Source organism: Chelonia mydas, chromosome 10 (genome assembly GCF_015237465.2).
Source record: "Chelonia mydas isolate rCheMyd1 chromosome 10, rCheMyd1.pri.v2, whole genome shotgun sequence".
NCBI classification, from domain to species: domain Eukaryota; kingdom Metazoa; phylum Chordata; order Testudines; family Cheloniidae; genus Chelonia; species Chelonia mydas.
The window spans coordinates 77,893,557-77,915,769 of record NC_051250.2 but is presented as its reverse complement, the minus strand read 5'-3'; the positions used below and the strand labels follow the sequence as shown (position 1 = coordinate 77,915,769).

Genomic DNA, 22,213 nt, shown 5'->3' with positions numbered 1-22,213 from the left:
TGCCTGTGGGCCAGTATGAAGGAAAGAATGCTTATGCCTAGATAGAAAATAAAGACTGTATTAACCTGTACCAGTAAATTGTGTCCCTTTAAATATTTTATTACGTACCTGATTTCCTTACAATATTATGAACTCAGTCTTATAAGCACTTACTACCAAAGGTTCTGCTTACTGTTGAGTAATCCCGTCCACTCACAGCAGTAAAGTGTTTGCAGGATCAGCTACTAATATGTTGCATGAGCATCTCTGTTTGGAGGAATAGTCTGTTTTTTGCTTGTGAGGAGCCTAATCTGTTAAAAGTGGTAATCTGAGAAAGCAGCAGCCAAATGTGGTGAAAAGCACCCAGGTGCAGAGAGCTAGCACAGGCCTATTTGGGTCACTTCAGTATCATGAAAGCCATGCAGTCCTTGCATTGACCTCAGGAGGCATTGGATGACAATTTCAGGGCTCAGGTGGCCCTGTGCCTGCCCTCTGCACCGGGGGGGGAATTACATTTGACATTTTGTAATAATTTTGGAAGAACAGAACACTTACTGTTTTTCAGCATTTTAATCCTGTTTTATTTTGTTTGCTGCTTGTTTTATTGCTGCATCGTGTAATTAAGCGTTAAAGGCTGGATCCTGCAATCCTGATGTGCATGAGTTGTCTTTACTCACGGGAGCAGTTCGGCTGAGGCTGGCGGGACTTCATGCGCGAGTAAAGAGTACACACGTGAACTGGGCTTGCAGGACTGGCTCCTCAGAACACAAACACAGCATCTTGTAGGAACTTAAATGTTGGAAATTTTGGTTAATTAATTTTTACTGTTGACATTGCCCATTGAAACTCACTGAGCCATTGATGATTTGCATAAGAGCTCCCATGAGGCTGTGTGGTGTGGATTTGCCCGTTTCTTGTTAATGTTTGCTTTTAAAGTGATCACTTGTGTTTTGTTCCCCCCACCCCACCTGCCCCCTGCCAAGCTGTGAAGAGCACTGCCCTCCAGGCAGTCATGGAGCTCAGTGTGAATTGCGCTGCCCATGCCAGAATGGGGGAGTCTGTCACCATATCACTGGCGAGTGCTCCTGTCCGCCTGGATGGATGGTATGTAACAAGTTACCACTCACTGCACCTGTAGATCTTTGCTTATATTTACTTTGAAAGTACATTATCATTTACTTACTTACCGTCGATACCTTGGGCTCCCTCTGTCTGCTCTCGGTATCCACCTGCTGTCTCTTGTCATATGCCTTGACTGTAAACACGTCGCAGGGGGGCCCGTCTTTTCCGTATGTTCACGTACAGCACTTACCGCAGTGGGGCCCCGAGGCACTGCTGCGGTGCAGTAAACACATAAGAGACTGTGACTAGCCTCAATGCACCTGCACTGGGGAGTGAGGAGGAATAAGGTTCCTCCTCCCCCATATGGATCCTCCCCACGTCATGGCTGAAAGTGTGGAGAGCAGTGGCAGCATGCCCTGTGCTATTTCCTGAGCAGCTGGGTCTGGAATGGGCAGAGAGGGGTAAGGAGCGGGCAGAAGCTTGGCTCCCCCACACTCCAGTGCTGAGCTGCAGAGCAGAGCCAGTGCTAGGAGAGGGAGTGTGCTACACCCTGCAAAGAGCTGTAGCACATTGTTCTCCCCCCAAAGCACCCCTGTGGGCAAGGGGGGAGCAGGGAGGAATTGGGCCTCTGTGAGTTACAATTCCTCCTTGCGCCTTCTCCTGGGGTAGTGCAGCTACATGCAACCCTTAGGGAGAATGCTGAGCAAACGCCGAACGCTGTGGTGTTTTCATAACAGGAGAGGGAGAAGGTGGGAGAAGAGCCGTGGCTCTGAAAGGCAACACTACAGAGAATAGACACAGCATCGCAGGGCCACGGAGATAGGGTCAGTGCTACCGTCCTTACTCAGGCATAATTCCCATTGATTTTAATAGGAGTTTTGCCTGCGTGAAACAGTTGGCCCCGAGAGAGCAAATTACCCTCCGCTTTCATTTTGTGTCAAGAAAGCAAGACCAAACATTTTAAAAATCCTTAACTTTATCAATAATGTGATAATTAACTCTCTACGGATTTGTCAAATCTCCCAGGCCTGCACACCGTTCAACTGCGCTTCGTTACCTGGCACTTTGCCAGTATTAGCAATTAGTCTCTTGGCAGTCCTGCTGGAATTGAATGGAAAACAATGCCTGTGATTTTTCGAATTCCTGGTACGCCATAAAGATCATCACACATCACAATTTGATGAGGACCTAATTCCACCTGGGAAGTGCGGAAGTGAGAGGGGACTTTGTATTCCTCTAGCTCTTTAAAATACCTCCACGTGCGCGCTCGGAAGAGGGAGAATTGTACCGCATATCCTGTGTATGGAATGATAAATGTAGAGTAGGGCACTCAGTTCCTTCCTCCAATACACAAATGAGCATCTTCCATTGCCCAGAATGATGTCCAGGTGCCGCTTCCTTGTTTTTCTAGGTGCACCATTATGCTATGACAAATAGCCCGGTCCTTAACGGTGTCCTCATTGTCAGCAATCACAAGCTTGCAGGGGAACAGAACTTGTGTTTGGATCCAAACACTGAAATATAGTGATCTAAATGTCTCTGTGGTGTAACTCTATTGAAGTCAGTGGAATTAAACCAGGGATGGATTTGATTCAAGAGATTTTTTTTCACCCCCTCTCCCAGTAATAGGAATCTGCCAACAGACTGAGTGCAAAATCATTGCCGGTGTAAAACAGTGCACCTTCACTGGTTTCAGTGGGATTGAACCAGTTTACACCACAAGGAATTTGGCCCCAAAGAGGTTTAAAAAAGCCTCGTTGCCTGGAAGATAAACTTTGGTTGCAAGAGAGTTGAATTAGCTTGTCAAAGACATTTTGATCATGGTGCTAGGGCCAGATAAGATATTTTCCTCAAGATTCTGGTGGCAGGTTGTAAGCTATCACAGGAGGATAGAGATGCATGAGCAAACCATCCCTTCACAGACTTTTCAACATAAGCCTTTCTCTATGTTAAGAACTTCAAGTGGATCTCTCTCATAAGACACTCATAGCCAAAGTGAGTGGTGACACAGTGATGACTGGAAGCTGGTCCAAAAAAACCCAAAAGTGTTCATACAGGGTAAGTCACCCTCATTTGGCATTCAATGGGTGAGCAAAAGACCGTTCCTCCCTGAGGGGTGCGTAGCTAACAGATGAAGCAGGCAACCCCATTGTTTTTCTCAGGCTGGCAGGCGGTGCTGCCACACTGCAGTTCCCCTGATAGTTGATTAGTAAAAAGAAATGAGCATCAGTATGTCATCCAGAGATTTTTTTTTTCCTGCCACTAGTGCTCCCCTAATATTTGTACTCCACATACCAGCGTTTCTGAGAATCTAAATTGTCTTACTGGACTCCTCCTTTTCTGCTGTCTGGGCAGGAGACCTTTTCTCGCAGGGTGGAAATGTCACTAAAGAAAAACAAGAATGTAAAGGAAGATCAGAAAATTTTCGAAGTCTTTTAAGGTGCAAAGTGGGCCCTAAAGGAGAGCGCTACAGCAATGATACTGCTGAGCAGGTGCAGCTATTCGTTCTGTCCCATTTGCGCTGTGCAACTTGAAGCTTAGAATTTTTTCTGCAATACTCAGTGGCCCAGAGGGACTTTCCTGACAACTATTGTTGGCTGCTTAGTCTCCAGAGAAAAACCTGAAGTTAACAATTGATGTGTTTGAACTGAGCATAACTAAAAATTGAAGTGAGAGATCAAGTATTCTGGGGGGAAGAAACGGAAATGATAAGCAGAAGAATTCAGCTTGTAAATGTTGGGATTTTAAATTTAAAGGGACTCTCCAGGGTTTTCATGAAAGGCTGAAAATCCAATGCCTAGAGAAAGAGCAACTAATTCCTTTCTCTTGCTGGAGTTTTAACTCCTGGCACGTGCCGTGGTTTGTGCAGCCAGACACAGGTGGGCAATAAATGGGCAGGAGAGATAGGGCTGCTAAATTGTGTTCATTTTCTTTTATACTATTGATAGTCTTTCTTTGACAACTGGATGTTTACTTGCAGAGGATACTTCAGACTGTCTCTGTGTGTGTGTGTACTGGAGTTACACTGCACATGTGAGAGAGAGAATTCTCCTTGGATTTATACGACTGTAAATTTACTCCAATTTTATAGTTCCTGGGACCTGCCACTACTCCCCCACTGCACTTTCTGTCCTCTCCTGGGCTGCAGACCATGGGACTTATTAATGACAGCTTTGCTTCCTTAGGAGCTGTGGTACCTGGGGGACTAGGCACCAAATTGAAAGGGTAAAAGTGGCCTAGAGAGGTAGTCTCTGGTTTCCCCTTGGATCTGCCTCCCTTAGAGGCTGTTTCTTCTACCCCTCAAGCTGCCTTGTAAAACCCTTTCCTGTGAAGGGGGAATCCGACAGAAATACAGTGAGTTACAATAACTCAATGTTTTATGTTGAGTATTTATTTCCCCATGTTTTTTTCACCAGGACAGCATGCAGCCTATTGTATGAAGTATTATACTAGAAGAGTGGCTTCTAATGCTAAAATGTATTGGGCATTTTTCACTCCAGTGGATGTGGGTGTTGGTTGGTGGGTGCTTTCGCCTCCATCTCAGCCATGTGCAGGTTTCTTTTTGTTGTTGTGGTTTTTGTAAAATGAAATAAACGAAGGGGTGGGAAGACTTTTTCTCTACTGCAAAATTGTAATAATGCTGGGAAACTGTATTAAAAGCAGAAGCCCAAGAGTTTGGGGTCTTAAAAAATAAACTTTGCTGATAAGATGCGTAAACCACAAGAAACTTTCGTCTGACATTTGATCTTCCACAAAGGGGCGTTTTATATCCTCTTAGCACACATTAATGCAAAAAGTTATGCCTAAAGATTTGTTTGGCTCTGGGGGATAGATCTCAGAGTACTACTTTGTCATTGTTTGTTGATAAAAATCCTGTTCTTTTTGAGACATGAAGTGAAAATGCATTTATCCAGATAAATGGATGCCTGCATTTCCAAATATATAGTATTGCTTATTACTCAAGCCTGGAGAGACATGTTTGTTACAGCGGAATCTGACTGGTCTTGAATTGAGGCCAAAATGTCTGTTTTCTAGCCAGGGAACTACCTATCACCAGGTTCAGAAAGACCTGAGGGATCTGGTTTATGGTTAGGGAGAGCGGGCCGCCTTTCCATTGCAGGTGTGTTGCTATTACAGAACTTCCTAAGCTGTTGACATTGGGCCCCGGAAGAGGAGCTGAAACTAGGAATATCCTCATTTGTGATGCTCTATTTTTCATTTTTGTGTAAGATTTATTCAATATGTGCTTTTTTCACAACTAGGAGCCCCTGGCACTTGGTTGAGGAAATGAGACTTCATAGAGACCCCCCCCCACCCCACCCCCAAAAAAGTTCGGCTTTTCTGTCAAATGTTGTGTATTCAGGCAGTGACTCCAATACTTAAGGTCTCCCAGCACTTTCCATTGTAAGACCCTGCCTCAGTTGCTTATAACTCTGTCCAACTTGAATGGTTTGGGCTGAAATTTTGCATGCTAGGTGTCTGAGGTTAAGGGAAAACCTGTTGTTTTGCCCATATTAAAGTCTTACAACCTTTTAGTTGTGGAGCTCTGGTGCTTCCAGGCTGTGGAGCAGGGGGTTGAACTTTGGCAGGGACATTGCCCTGGAGTGATGGATGTGCCTTTAACCATCCCTGGGGAAACCCGCTCAAATTTGGCGAAGTTGTGAGCCTCTGAAAATCTAGTTGGCACATGCTCAGTAGTGACTTATTAGCATTTGGCAACTAGATTGTCCCAAGACGCAATCTACGCTGAGTATGTGCTATCCTAGGGCTACATGGGCAGATCAGGACTTTCACAGCAATTGCTCCTCCTGGCTGCCGGGAGGTTGTCATGGTACTGGGCCCTGGAACCGCGAGCAGGGAGGCTCTCTCTCCTCGGCTTTCAGCTCTTCTGCTGCTACTGCCCTGGCAGCATAGAGAAGGAGGGAGGAGAAGAAGGGGTTGGGAGGAGCAGAGGGATGGGGGACCAGGACATGGAGCCAAGGGGACGGGATTGGCACTGGGATGTGGAGGGCCAAAATGGGCCGTAGGTGGCGTATGAGCTTGCTGGTGGCCTGATGCCCCAGGGTGAGTTTCATCCAGTGTGAACAGCCAGTTGTTTGTTGAGTTGTGATGGGAATATTTTCTCTCCCCTTTGATTTCAGTGGGAAGAGCATTCTGAACTGATTGTTGTTATTAGGTTTAAAACTTCCAAGTGAAAAGGGGCTGCAGGAGCATATTTTAAATGAACATGTTTTAGTTTATAGGCCGATGGGGTTTGTACGTGATGCTCGTCCGTCTGTGCTGGATAATGCTCAGCCAGTCTAAAGGCTGGGAGTAGGTGTGCAGAGATACACTGAAGTGGCAGGTTGAGGGCTGTCCATAAATTACAGGGGGTGAGGTGGGTCCTTAATTGTGTGCATTTGTCTCTGGGTATGTCTTCACTACCCGCCGGATTGGCGGGCAGCAATCGATCCAGTGGGGATCGATTTATCGCATCTAGACTAGACACGATAAATCGATCCCCGAGCGCTCCCGTCGACTCCCGTACTTCAGCTCGGCGAGAGGCGTAGACAGAGTCAATGGAGGGGGGGCAGCGGCAGCAGTCGACTCACCACGGTAAGTCGATCTAAGTACGTCGACTTCGGCTACGTTATTCACGTAGGCTGAAGTTGCGTAACTTAGATCGATTCCCCTGCTAGTGTAGACCAGGCCTGAGTGTTACAGGAGGAGGGTGGATCTTGAAAATCACCAAAATACGTGGTACATCATTTATGGACAGCGCCTTAAGTAGCCATTGCTTATGCAGGTTGATTCAGAGGGATCGTCCCCTGCAGAGGTCAAGGCTGGAGGCTGCAGAGAAGGAAGTTGGGGCATGACTCTGTAGCCAGGCAGATGAACATCAGTGGGGAATCCAGTTATATCTCTGTGGATCTTGGTTTGTCCATGCAGAGAGCTGCCAGGTAGATGTGCCTCGCTTCACACGTTGGCATCAGTCTTGTCAGCAGGCCCCTATGTCATCACCCACATGGCAGCAGGGGCGGAGCAGGGGTTTTGTTGCAGTTACTTCTCCTGGCCATCAGGCACCTGCGGTAGTGATGGGCCTAGGCAGCCAGGCGGCCTCTTTGCCACCTGTCTGGCAGCTGTCTGCTCCCCCTGCTGGTTTGCAGCCAGCATAGTGCCCCTGGGTTAGAGGAGGAGGCAACTCTGTCTCAGAGCCTTGCTGAAGGGGAGGTGAGGGGCCAGGGGAAGGGAGTAGGATGGAACAGGAATCATGGAGCCGCCAGGGGTTGAAAGGCAAGACAGGCTGAAGCCAGGTGTAGCAAGACAGACAAAAAAATATACTAGCCACAAATAAAAGCTCAGAACGTTGCAACTCTTCACTGAAACCCTGCTCTTTCTGCACCTCCCCAGGGTTTTGTATGTGCAGAGCCATGCCCTTCCGGAACCTTTGGAATTAACTGCAGCCAGGATTGTCCGTGCCATAACGGAGGACATTGTGATCATGTGACAGGAAAATGCCTGTGTACAGCTGGATATATGGGAGACAGGTAATAAAACCCATTGCTCTTCAATATTAATCTTAAACAATCTTGCTCTCTGGAGAACAGTGTGTTACATTTCTGTTGCTGCAGTTAGGTGCCTCTTCCTACAGCGGTTCAGGCTTTATAAATATGCCTTTGTTATTACTTTTCAGTGGCAGTGCTCACTGTTTACTGTTAGTTTTCTTTTTTTTTTTACTGTGCTCTTTTAAAAATTTAATGGATTAAATTAAATTTAGATATTTACAGCGCCAAATTTAATAGAAAGCATTCCATGTTTACAAGATATGTAAATGAACCATATTTATACAAATTAATATCCTCAAGAGTAAGCAATGCAGCAGTTTAATATGTCCCTCCTTTCCCATCTGGGTTGCTGCAGTCTCTGACACCAGCAAAAAGTGATAAATCCTCAACATTTATAAACTAGAGGAGCAGCCTTAATATGATCAGAAAGGATGATATTGTTTTACAAGGCTGTCTTGGATTAAGCGACTTCATTGAAGTATATTCAGAGGGCCTGTACATCACTTAAGTCCATCTTAAGTGATAGCCCACTGAATTTTATCCCTAGTGCAGTGGTTCTCAACCAGGGGTATGTGGGGGACGCAGAGGTCTTCCAGGAGGTACATCAACTCATCTAGTATTTGCCGGGTTTTACAACAGGCTACATAAAATTCACTAGCAAAGTTGGCACAAACTAAAATTTCATACAGACAATGACTTGTTTATACGGCTCTATATACTATACACTGAAATGTTAGCACAACATTTATGTTCCAGTTGATTTATTTTATAATTCTATGGTAAAAGTGAGAACATCAGCAATGTTTCAGTAATAATGAGCTGTGACGCTTGTATTTTTGTGTCTGATTTTGTAAGCCAGCCGTTTTTAAGTGAGGTGTAACTTGGGGGTATGCAAGACAGATCAGACGCCTGAAAGAGGTACAGTAGTCTGGAAAGGTTGAGAGCCCCTGCCCTAGTGCATAAGGAAGTTTAGAGTTTGTTGGAGTGTCTTACTTCCTTTTGTCTTTATTTGTGTAACTGTCAGCTATTCAAAGGACACAAGCAAACCAGCCCTAAATGCTACACTTACATTTAGAAGGCCATTCTGCTGTGTCACAACCATGAGACTTCTCTTGAAATCACGTGTCTTCATATCACCGATGCCAGTATTTGCTTTGGGAAATATGTCAAATGGCAACTGCAGCTAGGTAAAACAGATGGAAGTAGAAGTCATTCTAGGGAACATTGCTTTAAGGAAAATCCCCAGTTATTACAACAGCGCCTTTTACAAAGCTGGTGGTTGGGACCTTCATGGCACAAAGCCAGTGCCCCTTGAGTTTGGGGGAGCCTTTAAATGTCATGGCTAATCTTAGCTTTAACTTTCTTTTAATTATGGAGATAGCTTTCCAATGAAAAGTGATCGCCAGGGCTGAGTGTCTATCATGGTGATTGTGCCTGAAATCAGAAGCTCTTTGCATACTTAGCCTCAGCTACGAAGGACTGGTTTTGGGGCCTGTGCAGCCAAAGACTCTAGGGCCCCTGGTTTGCTAGTTGCAAGCCCTGGGTCTGTAGGAGACTCAACATTGCTAGAACAGTCATGAGCTCCCAGCTAGCAGCCGACCTCTGGGTCAGTTCCTTCACTCTGTTCCCAGTACGGCCCCCAGACACAAGGGGGGATGGTGCAGCAAAGGAGCCGGCTCCGCTCCAGGGAGCTGGCAGGAGGGGGTGAGAAATAAAGGGAACTGCTCCCCAACATGCACAGAGCGCATGCAGCAACAGGAGCAGAAACAGTCCCTTGTGGATTTGGAAGAGGAGACAGCAAGCAGCGGGCAAAGGAAGAAGGGATCGAGTTTGCCCATGCTCTTGGCAGCAACTCACAGAGCCAGGGAATGGAAAGGGGGGAGCCTAGCGATGTGGGGAGGGACAGAGGAGGGTGCACAGGTTGAGCTTTAGAGGGCTAGCAGTGTAGTATGGGATGGAGAGTGGGAGAAAAGTTGCAGGCCTCATGGGCGAAAAAGGAAATAGAAGGTCTTTGAAGGGTGTGTGTGCGTGTGTGTGTAAATAAGAAGGATGTGGCCCCTGGAAGGAGGTGGGATCTCAGAGGAGAGAGAGAGGAAATAATAGGGGCCAACTGGAAGGTGTAACAATGGAAAATGGGCAAGTAAGGGGGATAGAAAGGTGTGAATATGGGCCCCAATCCAGTCAAAGCTTCTAAGTAAGTAGGGCCTGATGGAACTGCTCAGATGCTTACGTTATTTGCTGGACTGGGGGCTGTGAGGAGCAAAATAGACACGAAGGACAGAAGAAGGGGGGTCACAGGAAGTGAGAGTATCCCAAAGGGAAGCAGAGAATAGGAGAAGAATAAGAGAAAAGGAGATTCATCTGTTTTCAAAGCCAATATGCATAGACTTTCACACTCCACTTCTCTAGCAGCAAGAGACGCTGGGAGCAGCCTGGCGATTCCCACCCCCTATTTAAGACTCCTCAATTTAGATGAACCCTGCAAAGTTTGTGGGAAGCCCAAAAGAATTATCTTATCGGTGGGTAAAATCCTGTCCCCACTGAAGTCATTGAAGAGCTTTGCGATTGACTTCAGTGAGGACAGGATTTCATCTGTAAACGTTTGTTCTTAAGATGGGTACACTTCTTTTACCTCTTCTTAACTACAGCTAGTTAATGGTAAATCTCCCATTGACTTTAATGGCAGCAGGAGCAGGCTCAATATTTAACAAACCTAAATTATTTTACCTATTAATGCTGTGATTTCACTCAGCTGGGACAATAGGACAAACAAGTCAGATTCATTTTCGGGCTATAGTCCATTTTCCTTTCCGGGTCTCATATATTATCATAATGCTACAATATACATTGCAGCCGCAGCAGGGGAATATTGTTTCCAAACAAAACAGTATTTTCTTTGACATTCTTTTAAAATCAGGAGAATATTTCTGTTCATATTAGATATTGTAAAATCATTTTTACTAGATTTTGATTATCTGCCGATGTCCCTTTTTAATTGTTTGTAAATAGCAATATACTGTTTGGAGTCCTGTAAGACACATAATGACATATAGTTAGATAAATATTTTGTGGACTTAACAAAGACAAAAAAGCCTGTAGAAGTGTAATTGTCACTTTTTGTTCACTCCCTGCTTTCTGGGAAGTGGGACCACGCTACTTACCTACAGCAAATTGACAAGCACTATTGATAGTCCCAGATAGCTTTGTGCTGAACTAAAATGACTTAAGCGCCCATGTAAATGTCTGTATTGTAAATTATTTGAATGGAATAGTAGCAAAAGCACATCTGGATGCTGGAAATAAAAGTATGAAAATTCTGTGGCTGACAACAGCAACAAAGTGAATCTAGCAGTTTAGCTGGGTTTTCCGTCTCGCCATTGAGCCGATAGATTGAATCTTAATAGGATAAATACTACATTTGTTATGATAGAATAAGTAAACCTCTTCTCTTGCTTTGTTTGTATAAATATTTCATAGCTATGAAAACAGTGATCTCCACAGTTTTTAAGTGTATTTCAGATAACGTTGTCTGTTGTACAAAAATGTGATCCTTGTAAAGAAAACAGAGGCATCATTCTTCCATCAGAACCATTCCGAGCACTCATATTGGAAAATATTGTAGGTGCTTGTAATATTTTCTTCTGTTAAACAGGCTGTCTTATGTTTAATATTTTGTGAAATTGCTTCCATTAATTCTACAGGTGACAGCCATATTCTCCCAGCCCAAATAATTGTAGAACATATTAAAGTTCAGTAGAAATTATAATGCGAGTCTCCCCAGATAGGCAGAAAGCAATGTAAATTAAACAAGAAACACAACTAGGGCTTAGCAGCTCATTTTGTAATTTAATTGAGCAATGTATCTGGTTGTTAATGGTGTTATGGACACATTAGATTGATATGTTGCTAAGGAAGGATGTTTCAGTAGAAAGCTAATTCCTGCTGTGATTATCCTTATGTTCCAGAGGAATTGTTATTAGTATTCTTCTTATAAAATTCATTAGCAGTAGCTGCTTGATCTCCAAATAAATAAGTTGGTTAAATTGTTAGTAGAAAATGGCTAATTATGTAAATGGATTAAGTCGTCAATATTTCATTTCCAGATGCTTTTTTCCCTTCTATGTAATGCTTCATCTTCTATAAATATAGAATGATATAGTGCACCATCGACTGTGCATTCATCTTGTTGAGTACAGTAGACTCCTGCTCACTAGTAGAGCTGCATGTGGCAACGGAAACATAAGACATCTTAATGCATTCATTGCATTTCATTTGTTTTAAGTGTTTCAGTCCTATTCCCATGATTCCGTGTTGGCTATTACTCCGCAGTTGGACTGCACTGAGGACAGCAAAGCTAGCAGCCAATAGTTAGCTCAGGGTGACTCTTAGAGCTCATTCGCTGCCATTTTTTCCACATGTTCCTCTAACTTTGGCTCCCAAGTCTGAACTTGAACAATGCAACAACAGCCATGGTGAAACAGGCTGTAATTAAATCAGTAGCTGGGCTTTTTTACTTACTTTATTTGTTGTTAGCAAAACTGCAACCGTGATTTCTCTTCTTATGTATTGAGCGTGTTCATTTCAATTTGCTAGGCTTGCGTTGTACTTTAATCTTTTACATATTAACTCTCACATGCCAGCTGTGAAGTGACCTGCAAAAAGACATTTAACACTCACCTCTCTTCACTGTATTTACAGTATACATTTTAATCAATGCCTGGGATTAAATTAATGCTCATAGGCTGTTTCTAATATCTGGTATCCATGAGATAAGGGAATTGGGTTTTTAAACGAATAAAGCATAGTTGTGCTTCATGATGAATCATGTAAACTGAGGTACTAATACCTTGTAAAATTTGGAAACCATCAAGCTGCACCAGGCATAGAAAGAGTTCCATTTTCTAGGACTTTTATTCGCCTTTTCAACTAGGAAATGGGATCTCTTGGATTGCTTTGCACAGCACTGTGAAACAGACTGTTCAGAATGTATTGGCCCAACATTTCATAAATCATCCAGTAGGGAAATATTTGAAATATAACAGGAAAGGTGCTCAGATAAACAAATCTGTATATACTGTTCATGGGGTTCTGTTTTTGTGTGTATCAGGTATTACAAATGTTGGTAATTCTGGAAAAGAAGCTACATTGAGGGTGAAAACTGTCTGTCTGAGGTTTTGTGCTAGTGACCATCGCTGTAATAATAAATGAAAAGAGGTTTTTAGGTTCAAACTACTGTAGCTAGACAGTACATATTGTGACAGGATCAGGCCAGATGGCTACAGGAGAGTGATAGAAGGCAGATATATTAGCCCCAGGTTAAGTAGGTCCCTTTTCCCTGGGTAAGGTAGCAGGGAAGGTTCCAGAACAATCAGGAACTTTCTGGAAAGAATTAAGGCAGACAGGCTGATTAGAACACCTGCAGCCAATCAAGAAGCTGCTAGAATCAATTAAGGCAGACTAATCATGGCACCTGGGTTTAAAAAGGAGCTCACTTCAGTTTGTGGTGCGTGCGAGGAGCTGGGAGCAAGAAGTGCAAGAGACTGAGAAGGCGTACTGTTGGAAGACTGAGAAGTACAAGCATTATCAGACATCAGGAGGAAGGTCCTGTGGTGAGAATAAAGAAGGTGTTGGGAAGAGGCCATGGGGAAGTAGCCCAGGGAGTTGTAGCTGTCACGCAGCTGTTACAGGAGCCACTGTTGACAGCTGCATTCCACAGGGCCCTGGCCTGGAACCCGGAGGTTCCCCCCATCCCTCCATTCCTCCAACTCCCTACTTGATACAGGAGGAGTTGAACTGGACAGTGGGTTTCACCAGAGGGGAAGGTCTCTGGCCTGTTCCCCGATCCACTAGATGGATCAGCAGAGACTGCGGGGATTGTTCTTCTTCCTTTCCCCATGCTGGCCAGCGAAGAGGCTAACTGAGTGAACGGCAGATTTGAGCCACAAAAGTGGCCAAACTGAGGGCTGCCGTGAACCTCTGAGGCAAGCAAATCCACCAATAAGCGCAGGACCCACCAAGGCAGGTGAGGAACTTTGTCACAATATGTAACCAGACAAGGGGCCAGATTCACTTTTGATATAAAACAGGTGCAAAAGCAGCATAAAAGGAAAATAAAATCATTCTTTGTTGTAGCACATTATTCTTAATATTGCTTAATTGATCATGCTTATTTTTCAGTCCTGATTAGCATTCCGAGTGTGTGGTACACATTTAAGGAAGTGTGTAGTGCTTTGAAAATGAGAAGAAAGCAAATATAGATGACTTTCTTTCAAGAAAGTAGCTAATTGTGTATCAAATTGTTCATGCTTTCTGAATGTAATTATTGAGGAAGTGATAGCGCAGTCACTTTGTTAACACTTGTGTAAATACTGTGAAATTTAACTGGACAGAGATTAAATACACTTTAGGTTAGCAGCAATTTACATGTTCAAGATAACACATCACCTCAATGATTTCATTTGTTCAGTACATTACTTAAATAAATGAGGTATGATTTTATGCTTAATATATCAGCCACAATATTCCCTTGGAAAAGTCATAAACGGACTAGCCTCTATTTAACATTTGGATTTCATCAGATCTCACATATTTCTTTGCAGGTGTCAAGAGGAGTGTCCTATTGGGACATACGGCTTTCAGTGCACTCAAAAATGTGACTGTCAAAATGGTGCAAAGTGTTACCACGTAAACGGAGCATGTATGTGCGACCCTGGGTTTAAAGGGATTCGTTGCCAAGAAAGAATGTGTCCAGAAGGGCTTTATGGCCTAAAATGCCACAAGAAATGTCCTTGTAATATTACCAACACTCTCAGGTATGTACGTCATACTTTCTACTAGGAGCGGGACTAATAGATACAAGTAAGAAAGCATTGAGAAAAAATCTGTATTTGACTCCATCCCTTTCTCCCAGCAGTTTTCCTTAGGGCCCAATCCAACTCCTGTGAATTATTTCTTTGATTTGAGTGACTACAGGAAATCTTAAGTCCCAGTTCAGCACAAGACTTAAGCCCTGGCCTAACTTTAGGAAGATGAGTAGTCCCACTGAAGTCCTGAACATTCTGACTTACGTCTCAGTCCTATAACCCTTTCTCATGTAAGTCAGGATTACTTGCACAAGTAAAGGCTGTAATATGAGGCCCTTTATAGATATGCCTACCCCTTTTATAGACATTGCAAACCATCTACATCTTAGGCTGCAATTCCCACCATCTCTCGCAGATGAAAGGATGCCAACAACATGTTTTATTCATCACCTAGAGCATCAGAAGGATAAAAGCTTTGCAAAGATTGGGTGGATAACATCATGATACTGATCTCTTCATTTTTAAATTTTCAGTAAAAAATATTTTGTATTTTAAAAAAAAGTCAGAAGTTCAAAAAACAGAGAGATTTTACTAACTTCCATCTCACAGACTCGGTTTATGACGTGGAATTTCTTGTTGAGTCTACGCACTCCAAACAGAGTTGCAAAATGAAACCTAATTTGCTTCATCTTATGTCTCATGGCAAATTACCTTGTTGAAAACACTTGAGGCAGATGTATAAATAGACGTAAATCAATATCCCCCAGTCACTCTCCAGCATTCTAATGAAGTCAACATTGTCAAAATAGACTTATCTCCCCTTCTCATATGTGCCTATTTTTGCTCTTCGTTTAGTACGTGTATATGTAAAATATTCAAGAAAATAATTATCAGGGAAGGGTACTTGAAATGGAATAAACCTCACTGAAAAGGTCAGATCTTAATTTTTTATTCCTTTTTGCTTCGTTTAAGACCCAATCCTGCGAGGTTCGGACCACTAAATTCATGCGAGATGCTGTGCGCCTGTCGCTCCCAATTGATTTCAGTGGATGTTACTGAACACCTAGCAGGAAGTGCTCAGAATAGGGCTCTTCATCTGCCAGACTAACGCCATTGTATGTTGACACCTTTCTACCAGGCAACAATAGAACAGGATAATGTAGGAGCTTGGACTGTTAAATGAAAGGGATTTTTTTACTCTCCCTCCTGCTCTGATCCTGATTTCACATCCCTTACTGTTAAACGTTCACAGCCAGGCCAGGGTTTTGTAGGTTTCATAAAGAGATAGGGATAATTGATGCTCAAGCAAACGTGCCTTTGATAGGGACATTCTTCAATTTTAAACCAGACTGGTGGAGACCTGACTGCTGCTGCTGACCGACCTATCTTGCAGTCTGCTAAGACACAAATACTTACTCCTTAATTATATATGCAAGCAGCACATGTGGAATAGCTCAATTGTGAGTGTTAAGACTTTGCGACACTGAGATTTGGCACTTTTAGTGTAGCAGCTATGGGTTACTTAAAACCTCCATCACTCTGAGCAGAGCAGCAATTACAGGTGCGCTCCCCAGTGAAATAGTTGCTTGCACTGTGTAGTTTGCCCCTAAGGAGACTCTGCACCTGCTAAGACCGGGCTCACAAGTATTTTATATAACATAATGGAAGCTACTGCCGTGAATAAGAGTGCTAGGCGTGTATAGCTGAGAGTTAGACACCACGGGTTAAGGCCGGATCCTGATTCAGAGGAAGGCTGAGTGTAGTCATGAGGCAGAACAGCCGGCAGAGGTGCAGGTCCACTTGATTGCTGTTGGCTCAGTTGCCGGCTGGAGTGGTCAGGGCTATCTCACTTGCGAGGAAGACGTGGGCAGTGGGTATCGTAGTCCAGGGGAGGCTAAGCCTCCCCTAATCCAGGCCATGCCTGCACCCCAAGCCCCTGCCCTCGCTTTCCCTCTCCCTTGAAGCTGGCAGGGGCTCAGTTCCAGCCTGCGGCCTGGAGCTAAGGGCTCAGGCCAGCGTCCAGGGGCGGCTTGGGCCTGTGGACGGGCTGGCTGGCAGCACAGTGCTCGGGACAGTGCTTGGGCCGGCCATCTGGCCAGCAGCCGAGGGGTTGGGCCGGCGCTGCTGCAGGGGTGGGGGCGGCTCAGGCAGAACGGGCGGGGCAGGGGGCTAGCTTTGCCGAATGGGGAGTTCACCCACCTCCCATGGAGGAAGATGAAGGACTCAGCCAGGAGTGTAAGAAAGATGAGCACACTCTGAGGGAGTAGAAGGAAGATCCTTTTGGGATGGCTGGTTGCGCTGGCTGGAAGAACCCGCATTGCGTGGGGACGGGCTAGGATGAACAGTGTGTCAAGGAGGGCTAGGGCACATGTTTTTAGAGAGACTCTAAATGTTGGTGGATCAAGGCCCCTCTTAGCTTTGATCCCCTGTAATAGTTAGTTACTTTCTACAGCTGATCTGCTCTTGGTTGCTGCCCAGCCAGTGCTTCCGATGCCTTTCCTTCCATCACTGCCCCATCAGCTTCACTTGCAGCAGCCTCTGCTCAAGATGATATCTCGCTCTCCTTAATAAATGAGTCTAGTCTCTCCATTGATAATAATCTGTTTTTTCCCTGCATCTTATCACCACTGTTGTGGAACAGAGAGATATCAGCAAGCTGTAGAGCAGTAAATGTTCTTTCATTCATGTGTGGTATTTCAGCCTTCCACTTTTCAATGAACTCTGCAGAATCCTGTCAATTTCTGAGCCAAGGAGTGTCTGAGCTGATAGGAAATGACCTTCTCCAAAGACATTCCATATTTTGAACAACTCTTTGTACAGACTTCCTACTTGGTCCCATGCAGTGCATTCCTTACCCAGATTTTCTCTCTCCTGGGGCTGCTGGCTTCCAAAATGACTCAGTTTCTGACAGCCATCTGCTTTCCAAAAATGCCATTAAAAGCTGATGGCTAGTTTGTTTTGAGACCTTAACGATCTGGGATAATGTTATTAACCACTGGATAGGATGGAGGGAGAGGCCGGCTTCTTTTTCTGTCAGTGGTTTTGTCCTTTTCAGTTCAGTCCTTGGACAACTAGCTTAAACTGTAGCTTTTTGCGGGGGAGGCGGGGAGAACATGATTTGAAATACAAGATCAGCTTTTCACAGAATCAGAGATTATAAAGCCTGAGGGGGGACCATTTATGATCATCTAGTCTAGCCTCCTGCATAACAAAGGCCCAATAATTCCTGCACCAAGGCATTCTGAGAACTTCCGTACAGGGTTTCAGCCAATCCCAGCACTAAGTATAAAAGGCTCGATTGTGACTTGAACTGTATACCCAAGGAGGCAGAGGAATGTAAAGGTGTAAGAACCCCCACTCCTGCCTAGTGTCTACCTGGACATTGAGAGCAGGTGAATACAAAGGGCTTATTCCCTTATGCCCAGGAGATGGGTGAAATCTTGGTTTCATCTTCCCAACTAGCTGGCCAGTGCAGCTGAGCCAGCAATGAGGGTTAGCAATTTACTGCTAGCATGGGCCAGCAGCAAACGTTTGTCCCCACCAGCAAAGGCAGAGCAAGAAGGGAACTGTGGCTCCTTGTGCTTCAGCTCACATGTATGAGCCCACCTGGAACCCTGAGTCATTACTCATATGGCTAACCCATGCTGAAGCCAATGCTTCTGTGTCTTCACTGCTCTGCTAGCTAGATTAACACTGGTTGGGGTTTGTCTACATGAGCTGCAGTCACACCCCATGATTGCAGTGTAGATGTACCCTAAAAAATATTTCTTAAAGGGAAATTGAGAGGGGGAGGGCACCAACAATAGAAAATTGCAGCAAATAATTAATAGGAGTCGAGCTGATGTTAACTATAGCAAAATAACAGGGTGGGGAAAATGTACAGCTTTTACATGGGAGTGCAGGAGCAGAGGAGACTGTTCTAAACTGTGGTCTGCACTAGCAGCCCCAGAGCAACTCCACTGTTATGCTGTGTCTGAGGGTAGACCACTCCCCATTTCCATTTCTCCCGTGCCCCCAGCCTGGCTACTTGGGCCTCGTGCCAGGGACACGGTTGGCCCTTTGCATTCATTCTATCTCTTCCACATCTCTCCTTCCTAACATGGGGGTACATTTTAAGTAATCCTATTTGATAAGACGTGGTTTAACATAGAAGCACACGTGGCAAGGTGTTGTAAGAGCATGAGGGCAAATGAACGCCCCCTTGCTGCAAGAGATTGAAAAGCAGATGTTAGTGAGATTGCCTTCTCTGATTCGTCTGCAGGTCTTGTGTTCCCTTACCAGCCCATTGGATTGTCTGTATTGTTTGTGTTTCTTAATTTCAGCTTATTGGCTGGCAGGGAGAAACTTCTTTTACATGTTATCCATCAGGCTGTCAGAACGTAATGTAGACAGATGGGCTTGAAGGGGGCATTTTCAAAATGGGGAGGGAAGAATTATGCACATCTATCTGATTGTTAGTGGAATTACCTGTGCCTTACTTTAAAACTTGTACCTTCCAGTGTCTAAAATCTAAAACTGTATCACCTTGACCTACTGTATGTGGTGAATTAAATTCACTAAATTCTATATATAGTTAAGTTTACACATTGACTGGATTTGTACAGAATGCTTATACAAAGAAGAAGAAACAGAAAAGGAGATTCCTAAATCTCTCTGTTTTCATGACAAGGGGTTTCATTTAGATTTTTATGTAACTCTACTGACATTAGAATGCAGTGGTATTTTTTACAAGTACCAGAGTCTCTGTAATAATATCTCAATACTTGTATGGTGCTATCAATTATAAATCTCAAAGGGCATCATTATCCCATTTTACAGGTGGAAAAATTGAGATGCAGGGAGAGGGTAAGTGACTTGACCAAGGTCTTGTAATAATGGTGGCAGAATCAGGAAGAGAACTCAGGTTTTCTGACATCTGGCATAGAAGCCAATCTAAGTCCATGAGTAAGTCTGTCCATCAATACAACCTGGCTATCAAAGATTAATGTTATGTTTCAGTGCACTGTATCTCTATGGGATGTTGACCTACTGTTTCTACTTCTACAGAATATAAAAAAGATACCATAAAGCTCAGAGTTTTATTTAGAGAATTTTCCTGGTTCTCTGGTAACAGCACTCTTTAATGGAACATACAGACCATACCTTTCGAAGAATCCTAAGCAGTACGAGTGCCGGGCCTGAAGAAAAAAAACAGTCTAATTTCACTAGTATGCTGGGACTTTGGTAGAAAAGGCTAATTATATGAATCTAGAGGCCACAAGCTTCTGTCTTGCATGTGCAAGATCGTTGCCCTCTTCTAGTCTGGAAATAGAATTGGCTCCATGGAAGGGTGACAGTGCTTCCAAACCCCTGCTAGTGGGCCTGGGGGCAGATTCCATCCCCCCAACTCTTTTGCAGCTCCCTGCACAATGCCAGTTTATGCTAGCTTTGTTGTGGGTGTTAGGATTAATTTTGCCCTTAATAAATAGCCTGCATCCCATGCAAAAAAGCTGTCCTATTTGATAAAAGAGCCAGCCTTCAAGCAGAAATGCTTACGGGGTAGAGTATTTTCAATTGAATTGTCATAGACTGATTCAAACTGCTGTGATCATATATTATTTTTGAAAGATTTAATTTAGACAACAGATGCCGCACTGGTGAAACCCTACAATACGTGCAGTAGAAACAAAACCAAAGAAACGAAAAAAAAATCCTCTTCAGAAATATTCCTTTAATGTTTGGCTTTCTGCTCCCATTAGATAATGATGAATAGATGCACAGGGAGAAAAAATGAGCTTTTATTATTTTTATCTAAATGTTAAGAGGTGCTGTGTGAGCAACCATCATTTCAGGGGGATGCTTTGTCAGAAGAATTTCATGGCTGGTGGTTCATTAGGCTGATGAATTGTTTTAATTAGTCAGTAAAACACTATTTATGATGAAACATATGACAGTCGCAAAATGTGGTGATTCTTAGTCACAACAATATGTAACTAATCTCTTCTACCAATGAGAGCATAAAATAGGCTCACAAGCCAGGCTTTATGAGGTTACCTTTAAAATGAACACAGAGGATATTAATGGTATAGCTACGAAGAAACCCATTCAGTCCAGCCATGCCAACAAGTAACTATAAACCATAAATAGAGCCTGGATTGGTAGGAACCAGGAAGAAGATTCCTAGGATTTTCTCTCTCTATACATTTTACCTTCGAGACTAGGAGAGGAAATCCTCACTTGTTGCAAAGTTATTCCTCTTCTCTCTACCCTAGGGCCAGAAGGTGCCATTAAGGCACCATAGTCTAATGGTGCGGAGGCGGAAGGAGCATAGTGCTTCCCCGAGAAGAAGCTCCCACTTCTCCCCATAGTGGAGCACCCAGGAGAAGCTCATCCCCTGGAGCCTGTAACACCCTCTGCATCCAGTTGGCTTCACTGGTCAGTGTAGAGGAAAGGCAAGGTGATGGTCATGCCCCCTTTGCATGGCGAGTGCCCCAGGGGGAGCGAGGAGGAGCAGTTTCTGCACAGAGAGGAGGAAGTGGTGGGGAAGTACAAGGAGGTGCCCACTGGCTGCTCCATGGTAGTGGGGGAGGCGGTGCAGGGACAAAGGGAAGAAGGATGCTTGTCCCCTACCCACCTGGGGATCTGCTCAAGGACCAGGCACAATCTGGCCCTTGCAGCTTGATTTTTATTTATACTTTGGCCCCTTTCTGCTGCCAGAAATGGCCCTTCATGGCTATTGGAAACACCCACTATTCAGCATTCAGGTACCCTAGAGAGTTCTGTTGTGTCACACTCACAGAGGCCCTGGCTCGCCTCTCTGCACAGCGAAGAATTTGTCCCAGGACTCCCGTTGATTCCAGCCCTGTGCACAGCTTCAGGACCGTGGCTGTGCTGAGCCCATTTGATGTAGCTGAGGATTCCAGACATGGTCTTTTCTGCAAGAGAAAAGTTTTCCCCACCTACTTTCCCTCTGTCTGGTTTAGCTGCTCTTTCTGAAAGGTTCTGTCCTGTAGTCACTCACCTCTGTGCCAGGAGGCTTGGAAGGGATTCTGTTCAGAGCTCCTTTTCTCTCTGATCACTACACAGTGATCTCCTCCTCCTTTAGTTTATTGTTACCTTCAAATTGTTCCGAGCCCCTGCCCATCCTAAACTGACCATACTGTGCCTAAATACTGCCGTTTATGTAAGGCCCCCATTGATGTCTGTGCCAAAACTCACATTGATTTGAATGGGGGGAAAAGAGCAAATGCCACGGTGTGTGAAATCATCTGCTCTTTGCAGGTTTCTGAATGCCTGTGACAGGTTGGCATCGTGTCACCTTCAGCCAGACATTTCCTGCCTTTTATAGCTGCCCTGAGCAAATTTTAGCTTTTTTGTAGTTTATAATCTAACTCTGGCAGATATTTGACTTGGAATTTTCTACTTTCAGGTTTTGTTGCTATTTACAACGAGGATTGTTTATTCATCTGTATCTCTCTGTAATGCCTGTCTTTCTTCATTAGCTGCCATCCACTCTCTGGAGAATGTACCTGTAAAGCTGGCTCGGCTGGACTCTATTGCAATGACACCTGTCCTCCTGGATACTATGGTGAAGGCTGCCAGCTGACCTGCCTTTGCCAGAACGGTGCAGATTGTGGTAGCGTGACAGGGAAATGCACCTGTGCTCCAGGATTTATGGTGAGAGAGAGACAAAAATAACTGGGTATTTAACATGGGGTGCCTGCAAAAAATAAAAGAGGAATTAAGTCTCATGGTCCTTTATTCTGATGATCCCCAGCTGCTGTCCCCAGCAAGGGGGGAGTGCAGTGATGGTTTAAGCCTCCTTTGTCCCCTACTGCAGGTTCT

The 22,213-nt window shown here is 44.3% G+C and overlaps 1 protein-coding gene across 1 annotated transcript in view; it reads left to right on the top strand.

Annotated features, from left to right (window-relative positions):
- The window catches only part of MEGF11 (multiple EGF like domains 11), a 277,439-nt gene that overhangs the window by 153,658 nt on the left and 101,568 nt on the right, over positions 1-22,213 (top strand). Inside the window, exons 8-11 of the mRNA XM_043523817.1 lie at positions 963-1,083; positions 7,432-7,568; positions 14,186-14,398; positions 21,871-22,045. Of these exons, the coding sequence (XP_043379752.1) occupies positions 963-1,083; positions 7,432-7,568; positions 14,186-14,398; positions 21,871-22,045 (646 nt within the window). The remainder of the gene's footprint in view (positions 1-962; positions 1,084-7,431; positions 7,569-14,185; positions 14,399-21,870; positions 22,046-22,213) is intronic.